General features: G+C 38.6%; 1 protein-coding gene across 1 annotated transcript in view; it reads left to right on the top strand.

Annotated features, from left to right (window-relative positions):
- Positions 1–6: 6 nt before the first annotated feature.
- ADAMTS20 (ADAM metallopeptidase with thrombospondin type 1 motif 20) overlaps positions 7–23999 on the top strand; it is an 87962-nt gene continuing 63969 nt past the window's right edge. The window contains exons 1-4 of the mRNA XM_014964226.1: positions 7–36; positions 340–686; positions 13905–14067; positions 17722–17981. Of these exons, the coding sequence (XP_014819712.1) occupies positions 657–686; positions 13905–14067; positions 17722–17981 (453 nt within the window). The 5' untranslated portion in view covers positions 7–36; positions 340–656. The remainder of the gene's footprint in view (positions 37–339; positions 687–13904; positions 14068–17721; positions 17982–23999) is intronic.

The raw sequence follows: 23999 nt of genomic DNA on the forward strand, positions 1-23999 counted from the left end.
CCCACGCGTGGGGAGTCCGCTTCCACCCGGGACAAGGTAAACACGCGGCAACAAAGGCGGCGGGTCCCGGCCCGGCGGCGGGTCCCGGCCGTGCCCTGCGGGGCAGCCGCCGATCCCCCGGCCGCGGGCGGGCGGGAGCGCTTCCTCACGGCGGGGCTTGGGGGGCAGCGGGGCGGCCGTCGGTGCGGGGCCGGAGCGGGGTGTCGCCGGGCGCGCCGGAGGCAGGTCCTCCCGCTCCTGTCACTGGCCCCCTGGCTAGCGTAAGGGGTGCGGTGGCAAGGAGCCGCGGGGCTGCGAGCGGAGGCGAAGTGAGGCTGAGCTCCGGGCTTTCTGTGGCAGAGACCGCGGTGAAGCAGCTCTCCTCCTACGAGATCGTCACACCTGTCCGAGTGAACGAGTTCGGGGAGGAGTTCCCTCCCGCCCGTCACTTCAGCCGGAGGAAGAGGAGCCCGGAGGCGCCGCCGGAGCCCGCGGCGTTCCGAGCGCACTACCAGCTCCGCGCCTACGGGCAGGTCTTCCAGCTCAACCTGAGCGCCGACGCGGGCTTCTTGGCTGCGGAGTACCGGGTGCTGCACCTCGGGGCCCGGCAGGCGCAGCCCTCCCCCGACCTGCGGCACTGCTTCTACCGCGGGCATGTCAACGCCCAGGAGGCGCACATGGCGGTCTTCAGCATCTGCGGTGGCTTGGTAAGCATGCCGGTTACTTCCTCCTGTCTCCATTCATGCTCTCCTCCTCCTCCCTGAAAGAAATGCGGTGGGGATGCCTTCGCCGCAGAGCTGAGCTGGAAGTTGCCGGGCATTGTTCCAAGTAGTTGGCCATGAAGTGTCTTGGCATCGGCAGTTTGCGGTCACGATGATACTTTTTTGGCGGGATATACAAATGCTGCTTTCAAAGGATCTGTTGCTGGCGTGTGATAGAATTGGTTGATGTAACTCCTGACACCAAGAGCGTTATAACAGAGGAAAAAAATCATGCCTCAGAAACACAGTAAGCTATTGTTTTGATGAAGTGATGCTGTTAGTTGGCATCAGTTATGTGTTTGTAGCTTTATAGATGTACTGTGTGGTAGTGAGTGAGGAATAGTGGTACTTGACCAGAGAAGAACGACTGTTGATGTTTTTCTTCCTCTGTTTTCAGTAACGCTGTAGAGGTGTGTCATGTTCTAACAGGTGTGCAGCAGTGCTCTCTGGTCACGTTTCTGTTAAAAGTGAATGGGAAGCTTCTTACTAACTCTCACTCAGTGGGAGGGTGTCTATGAAACACTTCTTCAGAATTGAATTGAGCAAACAAGTCAAAACTCCATTGCCCTGCATTCTTTACTTCTTTCTTGATAGCATGCCTTATGTCTTCCAAAGTGATAACAAAGAAACAGCATGACACAACTGTCTGTCAAAGCAGTTGTACTGTATTGCTAAATTTTATCGTTTTGTGTCTAGAAGCAAGAAGGTTGATACCTAGTGCTTTACCACATCACTGTTCTTTGAATTGCTGAGGACAAGTATGGGTGACCTGTGCATTGTAAAAATATGGTCTTGTACATATTACTGTGAATTTAAGTTGTTCCATGTTTTTTGCAGTCACTCAGGAAAGTAAAGGTGCAAGACTTATTTTTGAGAAATGAAAAAATCTACCTTCATGTTCTAGTCTCTTTCTAGTAGCCTACAGGAAATAGAATGGAGATGGCTGGATGCACACAGGAGAGTGTAATGTGTATTAAAAGAAGGTGATGCACATGATGGAAAAGAGGATTAGAAATAATTGGTACTTGAGTTAGACATCTCTGTTGTCTAATGCTTATTCTTGGATACGTGGATATATGTCACCTTTTCTTTGGGTTGAGGCCTTGTAAGCCTGGGTTAGTCCTTGGAAATTACTGGAGAAGCAAGCATTCAAAAACAGTAATTCTATATTCATCAAAGTTTTGCCTATATATCTTGCTTTATAAATGCCTGTCATCGGTTCATATCTGCATTATAAAAAAAAACAACTCAAACCTGTACCAGTCCCCCTGATATGTTGCACTCAACTCACGGAGGGAGTAGGAAAGAGGAGGAATCACAAATACCATGTTGTCTCAACTACCTATTATTTACTAATTCTAAAACTCTTCAGCACAAGACTCTTCTCTGTCATAATTTGAATATCTCACTTCTCTTTCTCTCTCCTGTGCGGTACCTCCGAGTCTGGACCATGTAAACTTCCACTCAGAAATCCTTGAGTGCCTTTAAAGTGAGCCTTTGCCTCTTTTAGATGAGCCTTGTGAACTGTCACTGCAGCTTCCACCTGGACTTCATGTTCTCTGTCATTGCCTGGCTGAGTGACTGCCTAGTCTGAGCCACCAGCAAAAGACTTGCTTTTGGTGTTCTGGTGTCCTGGTGTTCTCAGGACCTCCTCTCACTGCTTCTCTCTGCCCAGGCAGACACAGCCTTGCAGAGGGTATGTAATGTACCCAGCATTGGGGCTGCTTTCCCCTTGCTAATGAAGCTGGTGAGCTCCTCACAAGAGGAAGCAGAGCCTTGCATGAATGCTGTCCTGCTTTATGTAGGACATGCCTATAGTACCCCAGAGAAGGATTGTGTGGGGACGAAGATGCAGTGATAGCCAGCTGGTTGCCAATATCTGCACAGAGTGTCCTCCAACCTGACTCGGAGCCTTCAGCCTAATTTTCTTCCTCACCCTCGTGGATCCAAAGTATTACACTGTTTGTGTGACTGTCAGGGGAGACAACTCTTTTGGAGTCAAGAAGAGAATGGATGTGAAAGGAGGGGGATAGAGGCCAGGTAGAATTTTCCTGTGAGATCTTGTCCTCCCTGCATGCATTCCCCACTCCCAGGTGGGGAATGCATGCAGAAAGGGATGCATGTTAAAAAGGGAACTTTTTAATCCTAAAAGGTTAGTAAAAGGATATTTTTTCTGAAGCTTTTAAAAGTTTCTTTGCTTTGTACATTCAACAAATGTACCTGCAAAAATAAGCTAGTCACTTATTGCTCTTGCATTGAGCAGGACCATGCTTGATGAGTACATGCAAAGATTTAAGAGGGCTGGCTGCTGAGGTAAGATACTATTTATTGTGAACAAGACTGTAGAAACTAGTCTAGTGACTCGGTAGCCCTGTATTATATTTATTTTAATCATAAAATAGTTTGAGTTGGAAGGGACCTTCAAAGGTCATCTAATCTACCTCCCCTGCAATGAGCAGGCACATCTTCAACTAGATCAGGTTGCTCAGAGCCCCATCCAACCTGACCTTGAATGTTTTCAGGGATGGGGCATCTACCACCTCTCTGGGCAACCTGTTCCTGTGTTTCACCACCCTCATCATAAAAAATTTCTTCTTTATATTTAGTCTGAATCTACCCTCTTTTAGTTTAAAACCATTTTACCTTGTCCTATTGCAACAGGTCCTGCTCAAAAGTTTGTCCCCATCTTTCCTGTAAACAGTAAAATCCCTTCTCTTTGTAGGATCCATTTTCTTCAATGCTGAACTTGGTGTATGAAAATTAAAATAGTAGAGATTACTTTGAACTATTAGGTATAATTTTTATTCCTCAACTTTGCATGTATAAGGTAATTGCTGTAGACCAATGCTGTAAAAGCTAGGGAGGAAAAAGGATGTGGACTATGACAAAAAGGAAATTTAACAATGGAATTTTAAAAACAGCTCTGAAGATGTGCCTGAGTGATCTGAAGTGAAACCAGGTACTTGAGTTCGCTTTATCCCACTGGCATCTATCCCCAAGCTCTGCGCTGCCTTCATTCACGGCTTCACTCCTGCTTCCCAAGTTCCTTCTTTTCTTCTGCATTCTCAAGTTGAATGTGTTCTCCCCCTCAAGCTCTGTGTTCCCTTTTCACCCTCAGTTAAGCCTTTTTCTGAGTGTGCCAAGAGCAGTGTACAACCCCGAGTACCCACGGAGCGTTGCTTAATGGCTCCTGACACCCTGTGTGCAGTTTTGTTGTGTTACATTTCAGAGCATGCCCTGGGTTCAGGGATGCAAATGGCAAAGGGAGGTTAGAAGGTCAGCGGGGAGTCTGTAGTAATTGCAAGGAGGGAGTGTGTAATTAGGGAAGTTTGGGATGCCGTCAAAGGCAGAAGGTCATTTGGAGTGATGGCCTGGGTGCCTAGTTGAACATCTGATCACATACAGGCGTATTTCTTGCATCTTCAGAGTAATTTTTGAAATATCACACTTTATTTCACTTTATTTTCTTAAATTCTATATCTTTTGTTGCTTTTACTGCATTAGTCAATTATAGCTTTCTAAAAACATGGGAAACAAGATCTGCTGAGGATGTCCCTGGATGCATGTAGGCTAAAGAGACCTCTTGAACACAATCCAGACAGCAAAATCGAAGAAGAAAAAAAATAAATTATTCCTTTAATTTTTGAGAACATATGGTGTACAAGTTTATTGACAAATATAAGCAAATACCAGTGGATAAAGCATCTGTAGATGAAGGAGCTATTGCCATGGATAACTAGAATGAGCCTTCAGTTCTTAGCATGCCCCTGTCTAAAGAAAGGACCTTTATTTTTATTTGTGTTAATCCTGAATGAATGTTATGAAAACAGTTTGTTTAGTCCTTTGAGAAGCCTGGTTTTCTTTCATGGAGGTCAGGAATGTGTTGACTGATGCTGAGGACAGTTAAAATCAGTTTTTGTGAGCTGGGAGAATGCTGAAGTGCCAAAGGTGGTTTACGTGACCCTACTATGAGAGAGGGAAAGGTAAGAAAGGAGGAACCATACATCTTTTTGGCTGTACAGTCTGGCATATAGAGTGATTTCACACGCTCACTGACTGGCACAAGTTAGGAGCAGGAAAGTAGATAGGAATCTCTTCTTGAGTGGATTTGTTGGCTGCCAGCTTTCTGCAGGCCAGGAAGGCAGGACGGCTTTGTTCTAATGTAGCTTCTAGAGTGCAGCAACGTCTGTGCAACAAATCCCTTCCTTGGGAGCTAAAGGAAGCCCCTGGGTAACACTCCTTTACTGCACATCGACCTTACTTTTGTCTGGAGAATAGCAAGAATATGAACCTAAGTGTGGATCTTCAGAATTTCCTCAGTACAAGAGGTTGTGTTTATTTTTTTACTGATACGGGTCAGCGGATCACCTTTCTGAGATATTTTGAAAACAATTCAGGCTGCTGCTATGAATGAGTGCAGTGGTTCTTTTCAGAAACATAGGCAGTCCTGATACTTATTTTAATGAAATTTAATTTTTGTTTGGTTTAACAAACAAACAAAATCCCCCAAAAACTTGCTGGAAGCTAGTACTAGCATAGCCAGCATCTAGTTTCTTGTGGAGGTCTAATGTAGGTAACAGTCTCCAGATATTTGCTCCCAGTTTTGTGCTGCTTAGGACTAATAGCTTCAATGAGCTCCACGGGTTTTCCAAAGTAAGCTTCAGCACTTGTAACTAGAAGATATGCATACCTTGAAATAACTTAGTGCTTTAACTTACGGGCTGTCACTTCAAAAAAGTTACCTTCTAAACCTGAAAGGTGGATTAGGTTTTGGCATTCAGGTCACCTTTGTGAAACTGAGTGTCTGCACATATTAGTCTTTATATATTTTTATCTTACTGTAAAGATTCCACCATAAGCTAGGAAAAGATCACATTAAAATGTCAATTCAAGACAATCGATTCTTGTTTGGACAAACTAAGTCCTATTGCTGCTGACTGGTTAATGTGATGACTTCCATTTAATAGTTCTGTCACTTGTCATACAGGTACACCAGGTGAGTCTCTAGCCCCAAATCTCTGCAATACAACAGTCAAAAATTTCAGTGCTTCCATCATCGCCCTCTGCATTTGTGTTCTTTCTCACCAGCACAGAATGGTTTCAAGTACAAGGACTGACTTTACAAGTAAAAGATAAAATGTTCCTTTTTTTTTTGGCTGTTGTTTTTGTAACTAAACAGAACAAAAAGGGATCAGGAAGTAGACCAAACTCTACCTTCTCTACCTTTTGTACTTGATTACTTCATTGGGATTTTTCATTTGATTTTTTTCTCTTTTTCTCCTTTCTTCTCTGATTATTTATTCTTTCGCTCTTCACTTAATTCATTTACAATTTTTATCTCATTTACTTTGTTTTCCTGTTAGCTTTCCCCTAATATGTATCCTCATAAGCAGGACCAATTTTTTTAAATTATTTCTGCTTCTGTGACACTTGATCTAGCATTTTTCAACAGTCTGTTTTAATGACTGCAGTTGCCTGAAGTCTTCTCAGCCTTGCTCTGCTGGTCACAGGATGAATGTCGCATATCCCTTACTGTTGCTGTCTCATTTCTTTTTAGCTTTGTAGACACTAGATGTCTTTTTCACATACACCTGAGGGTGGACCATAACACTTGAATTTAATTGAGTATGATCCTGTATCCCAGAGTCAATTTCTACCTGCCTTGGCAAAATTGCTATTCATCACACACTTTGTTATAAAATAGTGAGACAGCTTAGGTCCCCGCTGCAGCTGTTACAAAAAAACTTGAAATATCCCCAGTATATTATTCCCAAGCTTTTTACATCTCTGCCTTTCCTGAAAATATCTCCACAGATGCTATGCTTTTACCCATGGACCAGCACAGGTCAGCAAATACAGGTGGTAATTGCAATTGTAAACTGAGAAAATACACAGGGTTGTGAATTGTGCAGCTGAGGTGCTTCACAGAAAGTGTCTTATTGGAAGCGGTATGATCTGACTCTGTATCTGCCTGTTTACCAGCAATTCTGCATTAATTGTCCTTTACATAGGCATGTCCCAGTCTGCTTAACGTTTTCTGCCAAGGATGCTCAGCCGTCGCTGGTGTGCCTTTTGCCTGCATCCTGTGTCTGGTAGCCTGCTTCCCTGGCAGCTGCCTGAGCACGTTATGTTTGCCAGATAAACTCTTCCGGTGGCTGCAGCCTGTTCTTGACTACTTTACAGGAGATCCACAATCTCTCTCTCATCATTTGGGGTTTATGTGACGCAGGTGAGTTTGCTGGAAAGCTGTGGGCAGCCACAGGAGGTTGGATTTACTTATATGCGATAGGGGTGTCAGGGGAGGGGAAAGGATACAACATATGGTCCTTTGCTGACATTAGGCAAGCTAAATCACTGAAATGGAGTGCAAAATAGCTCAAAATAGCTTTTTTTTTTTTTTTGGTGTGTGTATGTCTTAAAGTAATGCTTCCAGCCCCAGGTGGCAGTCAACAGTCAACTGGCGTGGATCTCAAGAAACTTGGTACTCTTGGGGCATAGATAGGCTTCCCACATGTGATAACGTATCTGCAATAGTCTCAGTTGTATTTCTGTTTCAGATCTACTCTTGTGTAGATAATGGCAAGATTAGGGTAGCAAAGTCAGGCATTGAGAACAGGTGATACCTTGAGTACTTTTGACACCCAGAAGGTAACTTACTGTGTGGGTGACTAAAACAGGTGAAAATCTAGCCATACCTTGTGTGTGCTTAAGTGATAACTGCCTATATGAGGTTGAAAGGACATTTTGGGAGCTATTTATCTCCCAGTGAGAGGAAAAAGATGGTTCTGCATGTACTTAAAAACATCAAAGCTAGGAAGTTCTTTTTAAACAGACATAAGTTGAAAATGTACATTTGCTTGACATTTACTGAGACAGGCAAGATTATATGACAGTTTCCTCCAGTATTAAACGTATAGATCCCCTTGGTCTGTGTTCTGTGTGAATACTTAGCTTGATGATTGCTTATGTGTTTAAAAACAAAACCTCTAAAAACCAAAAACCAAAGCCAACATTCTCCCCAAAACCCAACCAAACAACAAAACTCCTTCATTTTGTTGCACCACTTTAACCAGGTATTGTAGAATAGCTGCTTTTCCATAATGAAATCTCCATGTATATCTCTGACAAAAGCTTTTCTCTGTAATTTTAAATTGACTTTTCCAGCTTGTTCACTCTGAATTGTATATAAAGGTAAAGATAAATAAATAAGCCCCTGTCTCTTCCTTCCACTCCAATGAATCTTGTTAATTTCCATGATCCCTGCTCTTTCCAGCTGTCCTTGACCTTGTCAAGTTCTCTGCCTTTTAGCTAGACTGTTGTTAGAAATTGTATTTGAAACTCCTGGAGTACTATTTTTACCAGACTTTCTTGCCTACAATAGCCTTAAAAAGTGATGTTCAGAGTACCTAGAGCCAGGAGTTGCACTTCCTGCAAGAATGTTATTTCCCCTGTGCATTGTGCAAAATGGAAATACCCTTTCTTTGTGAGTGTTTGTGTTCCTGAGTGAAAGTAACTTAGCAGTAAGGACACTGGATCCAGTGCTACGGTTATCAGCATGGTTAGATCAGGTGTGACCTAAACGTACAAATAGGTAAGATCCCTTTAGGAGTTTACATAGAATTTAAATTTCAAACTGGAATTACATCATTTTATTTAACCAATTATTAGGTGCCTTTTCATATCGGGACACTTCTGAGCTAGGTGGGTGCCTCATCAGTTCTGTTCAAGGTGTGTCTAAGTGTGCTAAAGGTATGATTGTTATCTGCTCATGAAACTCTAACATCACAGGATTTGTAAGGAGATGTGGTTAGATCATAGTTAAACTTATGATGAGACTTTTTCCCTATAATAAGCTTTTAGCATTTTATTTTATTTTTCTCTAAGAACTTAAAATACAATGTTGCTTTCAGTCACTTCTAAAAAGGTCTTCCACTAGAAAACACTAATTGCTAGACACTTCTTCCCCGTTGCTTAAGTGATGTATTATTTATTATTATATTACAATTTTCATATTTTTATTCTATTAGCTCTAGTTTTAATACATTAGCTTGCAACCACTACATGGCAGTGTACCACGATCAGTTAACCTCTAATACTTTTTTGTTCAAGGAATTAATTAAGCTATGCTTAAAGTTTTCATTAGAAAACATTGTAACAGTAGAGCAGGAAGAGAAGGGTGAAGGGCTTTTCAGGTGATTTGTAAGAGCTTTGAATTAACGCAATGGGGAAGGAGGAGGGAAGGGAAGAGAATAATATGAAAGGAAGGGATTTTGTAACTTTGACCATGAAAGTACTCTTGCTGTAAACTACTTGCAGGTTTTTGCATTTGAGTTGAGAAGCTGGACTGTGAGGGCATGGAAAATAACTTGGGTAGAGGAGTAGAGCTTACCTGGGAGGGAGTCTGCCAGTTTAGAGTCACATTTTCCAGAACTTCAGTTGTTCTTTTAGCATTTTTTGAAAATCTTTCCAGTTTTGCTGTTGGACATACTAAGATTAATTCCATGTTTCTGAAACCTGCTATATATCCCTTATGTTTTCCATGTGTTCTACAAAGTTGCCATTATACACAAGGATGTAATTTGTATATGGGCACAGTACATACTTTAACCATAAATTCTGCAATATTTATTTCTACTACTCTTGGAATAGAGCAAATACATTGATTAAGACTATACGGTTCTAAGCCACTTTAAACCACTAAGACATACCATATATAGTGAGTAGCTGTGTTGATCCATTGAACCTTGATTTAATATAAAGTGTCTAACTCATCCAGAGTATTTTAAGTCCAAGAAATAAATTATCTTTCTCATGTGGGTTTTCTCATAAATTTCCTCAAATCTATGCATAGTCCTGTGTAGCACTCCCTCTTTGGACCACTTATTTATGATGTGAAAGAGACTGTTTTCAATTTTGTACTCCACTTCTACTGAAGAGATCTTTTAAATATACTTTTACCTCTTTATCTGAGAACAGAAATAGAATGTTTTGGGCAGATTTCTTGTTACATGATTTGAGAGGCATCTGTAGATAAGTAAATCCAGTTCATTTCTGATTTCATTTCCTGCAAATGTTTGGGCTCCTGTTTCAGCAACCTGCCTCTGTACATCTAAGTGACTTTAGTTTATTTGGCTTTACCAAAAGTATTTCTCATTTGGATCTCTCAGACTTTCTACCTGTGTGCCTGACTCGTTGTAGTATCTCCATTTGTATCAGCAGAGTCTCTCACCGGAGTTAAGTGTCACTTTCATGAATGAAGGACTATGAAACAGACAATGTAGCTGGTGACTGAATTTTTGTAGACCTATGTGTTAGGAAAATGAGGAGATAACCATGTGTGTACCTAATGAAAACCCAGCTTCAGTCTTCATAGAGAATTTAAAAGATTGGAATTGGTGACTTCAAGCTCTGCTTGGGGTTTAAATGTCGAATATCACATACCTTTCTGAAGGCAGAACATTGTTTTCATCTCTTAGCTTTTGGTTTTTCTCGCATACAATAACGTGGGTTCTTCTCAACTTGGATAGGGAAGATGGAAAAAATTTATTGTAGACTGCTGGTGGGAGGTGTTCCTAACTAGTCAGTGGTAGTGATTGCTTGTTCATCGATACATTGTTGAAAAGCAGAGAATTGATTGAGGAAAGAATGAAGTTTGTTGCAATATAGATCTTTTTGATTGGTTCATATCTAACCAGGCAGTTGATTCTGGGATACTGTGCAAGAATCAGTGGGCCAGAGAGTGAGCAAATGAGAGGAAGCTTGCTCACTTGCTCTGTTTTTCGAAAACAGTTATCTGGAAAGGTGGAATGCCCAGTCTTAAGGACACCATTGTGCCTTCTTGTATTAATCTTTTGATTTAAAACAAAGCTAAGAATAATTCTGAGGTCATGAAATGTAATATAGGATATTTCCAGCTGTCTGTCCTAAATTTTTGGGCTATAAGTTTATGGTATGTTTTGTATCTTCTTGGACATAATGAAGGAGATTTCATTCTTTTACTTTCTAGGCAATTTCTCTAATAATTTGCTGTGAAGATGAGCGCAGTTACTGCTACTTCTGAGTATCTTTTAAAAGAGGGGGAATTGCCTGCTTTTTTTAAAATTATTATTATTTTTTTCCCTAGATGACTTTATTGTGTCTTCTATTTCACCACAGGATTCTGGATTTCAGTTAAGATGCACGTATCAGTTCTGACTGAGATATTTAGACTATAGAGTAATGACAGTTGAGCCACAAATGTCGCCAGGCATTTTACATTCTGTGTTCATGGTTAGCCTCAGCTTGATGGGCAGGCTTTGGAGCACCATTCTGAGTTTCTTGGTAGTCTGATTTTACAGTAAACTCTTGCTGATATGAAGTTGGGATGGTGGTTGGTGGTGGTTTTGTTTTTGTTTTCCCAGGAAAAATGATTCTCAGTTCTATTTCAGTTTTAAAATGTCTTTAAAATATCTTCCTTTGGTAGGAGGCACAGATTTTTAACTGCACAGAGGAGTTGGTATACAGTGTATGGTATTTCTAGTGCTAGTGCATAAACAAAGAGTTGTAGGAGTGCACATCTAGAGGAGGTACAAGGCAGGAACACCTCTTTGGGAGTACCAGAAGTCCTGGCTTGACTTGGACCAGTCATGATGCGTCATGATGACTCTTCCCAATACACTGCATAGGATAATAGTGCATAAATATGGCTTTGAATTCCAGATAGGATTTTTCCTCTGGTAGCAATTGGTTGTCTAAGTATGGGGTCAGGAGGCTAAGTGGAATTTTCAAAGTGATCAAAACCATATGTCTTAGTGATGATTCTTTTTTTTTTTTTTTGAATGTGAAATGGTAGAAAAATAAAGCCCTATTCTTGTAATTCATCTTTTCTAATGGAAGTCTAATATTCCAGAAGATAAATTTGGTATTTAAACCCTTTAAGTAGATTTGTGTACATTAAGTACCATTTGCGCTACATTTTAAGTAGCAAAACCTCTTTCCTTATTAGTTCTGTGCCATTATTCTCATAATCTTATGTTTCTTGTAGCTGAAACCATTTCTCTGAAATATCTGAAAGCTTCTTAGTTGGAAAAGCCATTGAAGAAACAAATGCAGAATATCTGCTGTAGCTATTAGAAGGGAAGTAAAATGTACATGTGGAATGAACTAGTAGCAGTGAAGTTTTTGCTTAAATATAAAAGAAGGTATTTTAAATGTCTCTTATCTAGAAATAGGGTTTACGGTATGTCAGGAGAAAATAATTCATTAACAATGTTAGTGTTCACAAATAGTATGGGATCAAATATATAATGTTTTGGTAATTGGGACTTTAATATAAAAAACATCAACATGAATCTTAGTTCTTGCTGCTTTGTCCATGAGCAACAGGTCCTTCTTGTCTGTCCCTGTCACTTTGCCCAGAAGGTTGTACCTCCTTAGGACTAACTGACAAGCTGTGGCATATCTGTTTTCATGGGGCCCTTCCCAGGGGGGCACATAGCGTTCTCAGTGCACTCCATCTGCTGTCCTCTACAAACCACATGCCCTGGAAACACTGGGTGTGAGAAGGCTGAACTGAACATGTAAAGGATCCAGCACGAATCACAGAATTGCAGGGGTTGGAAGCCATATCTGGAGATCACCTAGTCCAAACCCCTGCCAAAGCAGGTTCACCTAGAGCAGGTTGGACAGGAGCATATCCAGGTGGGTTTTTAATATCTCCAGAGAAGGAGACTCCCCAACTTGAAATTTACTTGCAAAGAATTTAAATAAAACTTGAGGGAGAGGGGGAAATATGTTTCTGGGTGTTAGATTTAAACAGTCTTGAAACGAAAATACTATTTACCTGGGTGGCTTTTTCATTCTGCAACCAAGGTGATGCAGAAAGATCAAACCACCGTGGGTTTACAATAGCTGGATGATTTGTATGCCGTGTTTCAGGCAAGGTTACAGGTAGTCTGGCACATGCTTGAAGCATAACAGAATTTAAACATAGAAAAACCAATAACTGCTAGAAGGATCCTGAATTCAAGGGGATATTATAATTCCTGTACAATACCCTGGACACTAATGTAGCCTGCAGCAGGTTTTACAAGGCTCTTTGTAGGTTGCTTGAGGAAAAAACCCCAAACTATTCTCACTTCTCATATATCTTGCTCTGCCACTCTCTTTTTCAAGATTGACATGAACACTTACTCTCTTAAACTACATTATGTAGATTATCACTATTCTCTTATTGGTCAACATGCCCCACTAATAGGGCAAAACAATTAACAGGATGCAGGGCACCTGCTTATTCTAGGTACTTAATTGGCTGAAGTAAGGAAATTCCCCAAAAGCCTGGAAATAATGTGATGAGGTTCTTACATGGTTTTTTCCTCCTCATAGTCTCCTGAAATAAGGCACTTAAGCTCTAGGAAACTATGAATTTGGTTAGAAGTGCAGAGAGGAGGAAGAAGAGATTCTGTTTCAGGATTTCATAATTGAATGGGTTATGGGGAAGGGATGAGGTGGGGTAAAAGGAGCTTAATTTGTGTTCATTTTCTTTGTGTACGTGCCGGTGCTTTTGTTAGTAATCAAGTTCCTTTGGTTCCCATTGCATAATTACCCATGTGTGTCTGCTGTAGGGGGGAGGGTGGGAATTGGGGAGAAAACTCATTAATGAAATTGTTGACTTTGAATTCCTGGAACTTGTTTCAAAGTCTTTAAAAGGAATACCAAGTTAACACTGTTTCTAATCTATGGGCAAAATGCAATTTTAGAAGAAAAACATAAGTTATGTAAAGGACAGAAGGCAACAAATCAGTCTAGAATTTGGACAACACAAATCCAAGGCTTTGATGTCCCCTCTCCACAGTTCCCAGCTGGTCCTGCTCGACTATACTTAGATACTCTTTACTTTTGTGACCTCCTCTGTTTCATTAATTCCATATAATGATTACCTATGATACATTGTTAATACTCAGGCTATGAGTTATTCTGGTTGGACAAGTCTCTGAAAGCAAACTTCCCTTTGTCTTACCTTCAAGCTTCCATCTCCAGCTTCCCCGAAGTTTCCTCTGTCTCATGTGTAAACTTATTTCCATTAATTTCAGAATATTATCATAAATAGTTTATTATTTTAATGAAAACTAATTTTATATCAGTATTTTTAGTGGAAAATAAATTAATTACTTCTCTTACTTTCAGATGGGCACCTTTAAAGCAAACGATGGTGAATATTTTTTAGAACCTCTGATGAAAGCGGATGGCGGTGAACATGAAGATGAGCATAACAAACCACATCTTATATACAGGCATGAAGAGCTTAAAAAAAAGTTTCAGAAATCCCATAAACCTTGTGAAGTTTCAGGTATAGTCATATTTTAAATTTCAATGTCACTTTTTCAAATGTGAGGTGTTTAAAAAAGAAAAGGCAAGATTTAATTTTTGTAAATGTTATTAATCTTCAGGTTGTTCCTTTAGAACCTACACATTTCTATCATGTAGACTTGACAGCCTTTTTTTTTCTGGCAGTGGCTAATACAAATGTAGGACAAAATGTACATTAAAAAAACCAAACAAAAATAAAATGCATGATACTGCAAGAACTTCTCTGTTGGTTTACTTTTATGCCTAAGTTGTCCATGCATAAACATTTAAGAGTAGATACACAGGAGTTGTTTCTGCTTTTTGCAAAAGATAATGAATGTATCACAAGTATAACAGATAATTCAGGATATCTGTCTTCCTTGATACTGGAAGTGCCTAATATTGCCCATTAATGTGGATTTTTCTCCTTATAAATATTTTAATAACGTATTCATAGTATTTCATTTTATTTCAAATATAGTGGAGTAATTTGCAAGCATTCTATTAGGATATGTGACAAGTGAATGGTTGTACTTTCATAGCTTCACAGTATGTGATAAAGCAAAGTAACTTGAAAGAGAATGCATGCAGTGAAAGTGACTATGAAAGACAAAACCACTTTATTTAATACCATAAAGAAGTGAGGAGGAAGCACTGTGCTTTAAACTAATATGTTCCTTTGCGGGGCAGAAAACTTCTAGTAGTTGTTTTTCTAGTTACACATGCATTTTCATAGTCAGAAAATAGTACGAGAGAAAGGCACCTGCAGCTACTGTCAAAGTACAAAAACTAGACAGAAGAGCGGGATTAGAAAGGATTTATTTAAAATTGTAGGTGTCCATAGACTCATTCTAAACACTGAGATACCATCTGCTTTGGGATATAATGATGTAGAAGCCTTTGAAGATCCTGCCTGAGCAATGTGTTTCTGAACCCTTACTATTCTATTAGTACCATTTAAAAAATATTTTTTATTGTGTTAGAAGCATAATTTTTTTAAGCCTAATGACATAATAAATGCTTTTCTTTTGCTTTTGACAGACACATAGGGAGTTCTTTTATTTGGTTTTAAAGAAAACACAAATGGGTGGAGATTCACAACAGGGGAAAGCAGCTTACATTTGGTTCAGCTTGGCATTTAGAAACATCCTGTCTAATTAAGATTCTACACCTTTCATGAGACTGAAAACAGCATTTTATGCATTTTGAATGTACTTGTACTTCAGGAATGTTTAAGCAAGGCTGAGTGCATAAACAAAGCTGTCTGAAGAAAAGGAAAATAATAAAATTTATACCTTTTTTTTAAATGGAATATCTGCCTGGATGTTTGAAAATATAATTGGAAAAATAATGGTGTATCTTGGGTGGCTAGTGTTTTTAATTTTGGAAAATTTTTGAAGCATATTTTATACTCAGAAACAACATTTTGGGAATCCTGCTTTTCCATAGATACCAAGTTCAGAAAGCAACCACTATGATCATCTTGCATTTAACAAATTCTAGTCAAAGGTACTTATTTTCTGTAGCTTTTTTTAGGGAAGCTGGTGCTGTCTCTTAATTGATTGTCATTGCAGAACAAGAAGTTAGTACTTTGTTTGAAAATCAAGTGAGTGTTGTTATTCCTAATTCTTTTTTTTAAATGATGAATAATACATGCTGAACCGAAGTAGAGGTCTTTCAGTTTATATGGTTTGTTTGTTTGGGGTTTTTTGTGTGGTTTTTTTGTTCTTTTTTTCCTGTCTTGCATATGAGAATTCTATTAATATAAGCAACCTAGTGTAAGGAAAGAGGCTCCAAGAATTAAGAGCTTGGTCATTCTCCCCCTTTTCGTTTATTGGAGAAACTACAAAAGATTGTGAACTAGAGATTAGTCATTTTTCGGGGACTCAAGTTGCATAAATTTTCATGGAGAAAAACCTTGTGTTATATTTCTGCCTTCTAAAGAGATTTGTCTCCTTTTAATGCTAGTCTTGCCTAGTTGTTCACATCTTCCCTTCTAGGAGGAACAGAGTATATGTAGCAATATTGTGACCATGAGAGTTTCTCTAGTAAGGGAATCTTGACAGAGGATATGAAGAGGCACAGCATTTTGTACATCTGTTTAGTTTGAAATTGAACCATGATAATTACTTCTAAAATTCTTTCCTTATTTTGTACTGGTTTCTTCTAAATTAACTTGCTAATGAAGAATTAATTGGAAACCCTGGTACAAGCCTTACTCAAGTCAGAATAGGACACCTGCTGCATTTCCTCTATCCATAAATCCTATTTCTTTATACAGGGGAGCTCATCTCAGTTTGCCATAATATGCTTTTGATAAATATGATAGTTAATACTGATCCACTTGTTGATTTCAGCCAGTTCTCTTCAGTGCATCAAACTCATTCAATCTGAACACATCTAATATACGTAGGCACTCACGAACAAGTTGGTTTACAAAGCCAGTCCCCAAATTTTTCCCTCGTTATTGTTAGTGCTAATAGCTTCTGCAATTATTATAGCTATATTTTGTGATTGACTCTTAGATAATTGCTCAGCAAACTTTAAGGTGCTTGCTGTTGTCCCTCTACAGTTTTCTTGCTGTACTGTGCCCTAACTTTAAAGAGGACAGACTACCCACCTGTCAAAAGTAGCTTAAAGCTGATGGAGAAAGGCTCTTCCCTTGAAATTTGGATTGCATGGATTTAAAGCCTCCCAAGTTGAAGGTGACAGAGTTGGGATCTCTTAATTCCTGAGTCAGTGCTGCAGGCACCAAGTCATTGGAATAAAAGGATCAGGGGACATATCCTTTGGTAGCTACTTCGTAAGAGGAAATCTAGCTTCCAGGAAGACAGTGGAGGTTTGTTCTGAGGGGGCTGAGGTGTCTAATTCTGAAGAACTCAGTGAGAATTCAGTTATGCTCTCAGTTAAGTATTTCCATGTGGGCTATTGATAATCTGACTTGCTGATTAATGCATGGACTTTATGTATCAGGCATCAGAAGTCTCTGGTGGCTGGACTATACACCATAATTGGAAGTATTACAGTACTTAAGTACTTAGTTTGGAGGTATTTGGGTAGGTTCTATATTTCCTTTAGAACTTGATCCTGTGTGATGAATATTAACAAAGCTGTCAAGGAAGTCACTGAAGGCTTTTGATGCATACTTGCTTATGAAGTGAGTTCCATATTTATATAAATATAACCTTATATAAGTGGAAAAAGTCAAGGGATTTGAGGACTAGTCTCCGTTATGGTTTCTTTTGATTGGTTCTGTTGTTGTCAAAGTTTTTTTTGTGTAACAAAAGAAAGTATTTTGTTTAATTAATAACTCTGTTGCACTGTTTAAACTGTAGTGCTTATCTCCTTCCATCCTGTCTGTTTGGATTTTACTGCATTCTAGGAACAGTGAAATACTGCTGTCTCATAAGTAATTTTTAACAATGAATCCATATATGATAGAACTATATGATAATATACAAGGTGTCTAATTTGATGTTCCTGTTACAGCCTTCCACGTTTAATGTATTTTTTATAGTTCTTGCACTGGAAGAATTTTCTTGGAAATAAGATCATAAATAGAAGTTTGCTTTGTCTATTTTGGGCAGCCTTTTGCCCGCTCCTCTCTTTAAATTTAGAAACTGCATTCAACACTAAATCTTCTTTTACTTTACAGAAAAAGAGTTGAAGAAGAGCACTTTACTACATCCAACCTTCAGCAGCTTAACTGAAGAGAGTAATGTGTTACAGAAGTCTCTCAGTTTAAAATATGCTTTAAATAACCTATCTATAGAGGATGGTGGCAACCCACATTCCAGGAAAAAACGTTTTCTTTCCTATCCAAGATATGTAGAAGTGATGGTTACAGCTGATACCAAAATGGTTCGTCACCATGGGCAGAATTTACAGCACTACGTACTAACACTGATGTCAATAGTAAGTAAACTTAAGTTCATAAGTATTAGCATTTTCTGTTACTCTTCTGCAAGTTCCCAGTCTTCTGGTTTGATTGAATTTGATACAGAATATTAAAAGAAGGAGATTCCATGAAAAACGAGGGGCCAAAACTTCAGATGATGGAAGCTTTTAGTTTAATGCAGTAAGGTGTGTAGGTGCAATGCTGTGACCTGTTTCCTGATTTGCTGTTGCATTAGGAGAATTCTTAAGCTTCAGTGAGTGAAACATATGGATTAACTACAGCAGACAGAGGTTAAAAGGCATTCTGAAAAAAATGCTTGGTTATAGTAATCCTGTTTTTTCAAGTAATTTCAAATGAATATGGGTCAGACTTTGAGTTGGCACCATTTAGTTGAGCTCTTTCTTTGGTGAATTTTTTCTTGAACCAAAAGTTGCTTCTTGTATTGATTCAGGATTTGGTGCAATAAACTATAAAATCAAAAGGTTTACCTATAGGAAAGGGTGTGCTAAAATATTCTGCATAGTAATTTTTTCTAGATTTCTATCCTTCCATCTATTCAAGAAGCTTAGCCTATATGAAACTGCGTCTAACTTCGGGCTTGCAAATTAAGACATCTGCATATAGGTATCTATGGAGATATCTGCTTTAAATAACAGAGCTATTCACTTGACCAGTTATAGACATCTACTTCTGGATGAACAGAAGAGCTCTCTAGTTTCCACTGGGGTCAATCAATTTGCTTCATAGAAATGTCTAGTGCCATTTAAGATGCCATAGGACATCTGACTTGGCCTCAGCTGCTGCTTCACAAAGGTGTGCAAGTTTCCTGTAGATCATGTGTCTTATTTGCCAGTTTTGTGTAGGTGTCTGATAACCTGTAACATTTGAAGTGACACCAGATAATGTACATTTAGGCAACTGAACTCAGTTCTGATCACTGTAATGTCTAGATCTCCAGCTGATGGCAGTAGAGGTGCTGTCACCTATTACACAGATGTAGGCACCTAAATTTAGAAGATGGCATTTTCTCCAATTTATTTATAAGAAAAATAATGAAATTTTAAGGGAGATTAGCATACTTTAATTTCATAAAGCCTTCTGAATTTTTCTCTTGGCAGTGGTGTGAAGGTTTGAAAGTTCATGTATTAACAAAAAAATCAGCATTGAAGGGTCGATTTTTTTTCTTTAGCTTATAGTACAGACTCAATTTGGAATTTTTAGAAACAACTCATCCAAAGAAGCCATTTTTTATAAAATTACTTTTTTTTAATACAGAACTGTACTAAGAACCAAAATGAAGGGATAAAAAACATTATTTTAAAATGGAAGCTGTTTTTCACAGTACTTTAAGATGAAATGGCACATCTATTGTATAATTTTCATTAAACACTGTTGTGATTATAGATAATGTAATTCCTGATATTTCTTTTTAGAAAAATATTGTTCCTGCATCTGTAGATGTTGTACATTCGACCACTATTCCTTAACAGTGCGATGTTTCTTGTAATTGGACTTCTACTAGGGAAAGAAGATATGCATCGTATCATTGCTGCTAAAGAGAGTCTAGATGAACTGTTTTTAAGATCTAGAATTTAACATATACATGTATTAGTGAAAGAATACCAGTTCTTTTCTAAAAAGTTTGTGATTTTATTCTTGTGCTTACCTATCTATACTGTAAAACTAGGGCTTAAAGCAGTTATTGCCGGCTTTGCAGTAATGGCACACAATAAAACACTACGTCTTTAATGTGAATTTAATATCTTTATCTACAGTGGTATTCAGTAATGTGTATAGATGGCACTTTCTGGCAGTTCTGAAGGTAATCTTGAAATAAAAGTTTAAGACTCTATTTATAGAAATGTTTAGCATTTATAAATGCAGAATCTTTAAAAAAAATCTAAAAATCAGATCTTAATTCTGAAAAGTTTTCTTCGCATTCCAGTTAACTTCCTCCCCAACCCTCCAACAGTATATATCCTATCTCCTTGAAGGATTTCAGAGATGTCATAGAATCACAGAATAATTAAAGTTGTAAGGGACCTTTGGAAGTCATCTGGTCCAACCCTCTACTCATATATATATATATATTGCTTTGTCAGATATTGCATATGACAGTACAGTCTTCATTCTCTTTTCTCTTCCTTCTCCTTCCCCATAATAGTTATTTTTCAGTAACCTAGCAATAAATGTGAAGAGTAGAAAACCAACTGACTACCACTCCTTGCTATGTAATCTCTATTAGAATTCATCAGTGTGCGGGTGGGTCATTTCTTGACCCATAGCTTATTAGTGTTTGAAATAGAACCATTATTAGTCTTATTTCATTACCCATAAAGGGAAGAAATGAAACTATTAAATTTTATCCTTTCTGCCATTATACAGATAGCTTTGATTATTAAATTTAACTGGTAACTTGTGTCTGGTCATGCAACTTCTCCTGTTACAGGAAATTGTCAGGTTGCTGGCATTTTAAATGAATCAAGCATTATACTCTACTCTTACAATCATTCTGAAACTTTTAAAGATATTCATTTTTGGCTTGGATTTTAAAGAAACTTAAAAAGTTAAAGCATATAAATCCCATTAAATTTTAATGAAACTTAGACATCTAGCTCCCAGAAGAACCTTTGAAATCCTGGCCCATTTTTCTTTTATTTTCTTCCTTTTTTTTTTTAAGCATCAACAAAGTCACCAAAGTAAACGTGCTCCTGTAGGGTATGGTTTTACGAGTGGAAAATAAGAACTGAAATATACTGCTAGATATTTTTGAGATTTTAAGTGTCTTGTCACTCATCCAATTCCACCCGAAAAGGCTTAACTCTCAGCATGCAAGTAATCCCACTGAACTGGAACTGGAGTGCATTTTCTCATTTCTTTAAAATTGCATAAATCTTGGCAAGATGAGTATTCACAGTATTTACACTATGTCTTGGAAATACTAGTTCTGATTGAAATATGTATTTAAAAGTTCAAGGAGTACCTTTGCCATAAGACTATATTGAATTTCAATGCAAAAGTTTTAATAAAGAGTGGCATTATTTAATGTGAAATGATAAATAAAATAAAGAAATCTGTGATTGCATAACTTGCGATGTTTGTTCCTGTTCCTCCAAGTGTTGCACCAGCAGAGCAGGCAGCAGGTGCTGCCTTAACAGATTTAGTAGCTGGAGGACTCAGTCTCAGGCACATCATGTTGGGACGGTTTGAAGTCCCTACACCTGAGTAACAGGTCTTAGTAGCAAAAAAATGTTTCTAATTGCAGTCTTTTTTTATCCTTTTTGTGTTTTTTTTTTTTTTTTTTGTGGTGCCATTCTGACAGCTAATCATCAGCTTTGATCATGAAGTCATGAAATATTTCTGCGTGCAAAGATCACATGCACCAGTGTGCTGCCCCCTAATGATCTGACTAGTACTTGTCTCTGAGATTCTTCTCTGTAGTACAGGATTCACAGTCACTCCCTACTGTTTAATTAAACAAAGGCCTTGCTCTAAGCTACCTGTGACTTGTCTTATGTACAAGGAGGAGGTGTTTTGCCAAGCAACACTCATACATCTTTCTCTCAGTAGCTTCTAAGAGCTTATAGATGTTCTTTGTGAAAATCAGTTACTGGAAGGAAGGATGGCTTGATGTCTAAGTTGTACATGATGCCATTTGTTATGATCAGATTATAGCATTGGTGCATATTTTCATCAAAAGGCTGTAGATGATGATGACTAAGTTACCATTTACTGAGTTATTGCAATATTAAAGGGATATCTTTGCAACCGTCCCAGTTTCAAGTTAGAGATAAGACAGAGCAGAGGCAAGGTGACTGAGCCTTTAAAAGGCATGTAGTCTTTCCTTTTACCTCCACTAAAACACAACAGGGAGTCATCTGGAACCGCTGTTTGCTTAACTTGGGAGATAGTAGGTTGGAGAGGACTTGGATAAGGTGCCAGGAGATGACCTAAAACTCATTGGTGGGGGAAAAATGTAACTCTGAGGTATGTAGGTATACTTGTGCAAGTTTGCTTGAGAAATTTCTGCTGGCATTAAGTTCAACCAGGGAAAGCATGGCTTTGTACAGAAATATGGATGAAACAGAATAGGAGTAACACCAGCAGATATAACACAGCTCTTTCTCATTCTCTCAGTGAAGTAATAAATCTGTGGTGACTTCTTTTTTCTCATGAGTTCAGACAATTCTGGGGTCTTATGAAATATATGACAGAATCAGGATATGACAATGGAAGAGGTGAAGGAGAAATCTCCCAGATCCTAGATATCTTGCATCCTTTCAACACTACAGTGATAAAGAAGAGATTGTTGGAGCCTGCAAAATGCATGTGAGCTAAGAAGTGGTATCATGTTTCTTTCAAGAGATATGAATGTTTGTATTCTGCTGGTACCATTGTTCTGTTAAAGATAGGAGGAAAGAAAAAGAGGTCTTGTGATACAAGATCTAGGAAAAAAGGAGCTGAAGAAGTCCATTTCAATTTGGATTCCAGCCTCTATTCATGCTTGTTTGTTTACTAGCCCCTGTTCAAAATGGTGATTTTGCCACAATTCACAGCCCCAGTTTAATGGACAGCTGCAATAGGGATATCAAGAGAAGCTAAACTTTGTTGTGACCAAGTTGCTTCCAGTCAGCTGGCAGCCACAGATGTGGTGATGACAAGATCTGACTTGGTCTTTGAGAATTTCATGAAAATGAAAGCTGTGATCCTTCCACTGAAGAATAACTAGCTTCATTTATATATTTAATTTTTTTCCTTTCTCTGTTGCTGTGTGGTTTGGCCTGGTCTGTGATGTGGATGCTGGTTTTAAGAGTTTGAAAAATCTCTTGAAACTAATTTCCCTCTGTCTTGGCTACTACCTCATACTTCTGTGAAGCCTGGATATAGATCACTGTAAAGCAAGTAGATCTGGAAATTATAAAATGGTGTATTCTATAAAATTCCTATCCCATTTCATCATCCTTTTTCATGAATGCTTCCAATAAGAGAGCATTGAAAGAGGTATCCTTAGAATATAGGAGCAGCGAGTACTTATCCCTTTACTTTTTTCACTAAAAATAAGAATCTCATATTCCAGATCTTTGATAATTCCCTGCATTGAGCTATTATTCCAAGTTTCAGTTGATGAAGATTTACCTAGGGAACTGTACATGCTAAAATCAAGTTTGGCTTGTGGTTTTTCAACTGTCAGGATTTTTCTCTTCACATATGTTCAGCCTCCGGAATATACCGTGCTTAACTGGTAAGGGCATCTCATTATCAGCACAGAGTCTTGCTTTTTGAACTTTTGAAAGCAGAGGTAATAAGTAAATGTTTGGAGGTCATGAAAGTGCCCATGTGACTAAGAATACGTACTTTGACTAAATTGTAGGGTTAATGAGAACACCGTTAGTTTTACATTCAGCAGGAGCTTACCTGTCTCTAGTATGAGAGAAGTATGCTTCAGGTTCTAGCAAGAACAGGTGGCCTTGGGCATCTAAGTGACATGATTTTAGGCCTCAGCTGTTCTCCAGAGACAGCCAATAGATAATTCAGATGGTGCATGGATATGGTGTTGAAGGTCCTGCAACAGATTCTCTTCAGGTGTGCAATGAGATATTCTTCTCTCATACTCAGTCTAATGCCTCTCCTCTGAGGTATAAGTAACCTGTATTAAGTTTTGAAGAAATACTTTTGCTCAGATATTTTAAATGGACATTGTATCAACAGGCAGGAAGGAGGACACCTGACTCTGGGTTTTGTGTTGGTTTCTTTGCCTCCTCTACATTTTTGGATTTTGTTAGCAGATAACTTTAACAGACAGCATTTGCACAACAGTAACAGACTTTTTTCAAGGGACTGTTATGTACACAAGGGAACATCCATCAACTACAGTAATAACCACAGCACCATAGACAAGAACAAGAAATGCTAATTTTTAATCCCAACTACACTCCAGGTTTGATTCCTTGCCCAGATCATTCTAATCACCCAGGATCAGAAATGGGTCGTCTTCTCACATACTCTGGTATAGGAGGCCTTTAGGAAACTGAGGG

This window comes from Calidris pugnax, unplaced genomic scaffold (genome assembly GCF_001431845.1).
Source record: "Calidris pugnax isolate Ruff unplaced genomic scaffold, ASM143184v1 scaffold44, whole genome shotgun sequence".
Classification (NCBI taxonomy): Eukaryota; Metazoa; Chordata; class Aves; order Charadriiformes; family Scolopacidae; genus Calidris; species Calidris pugnax.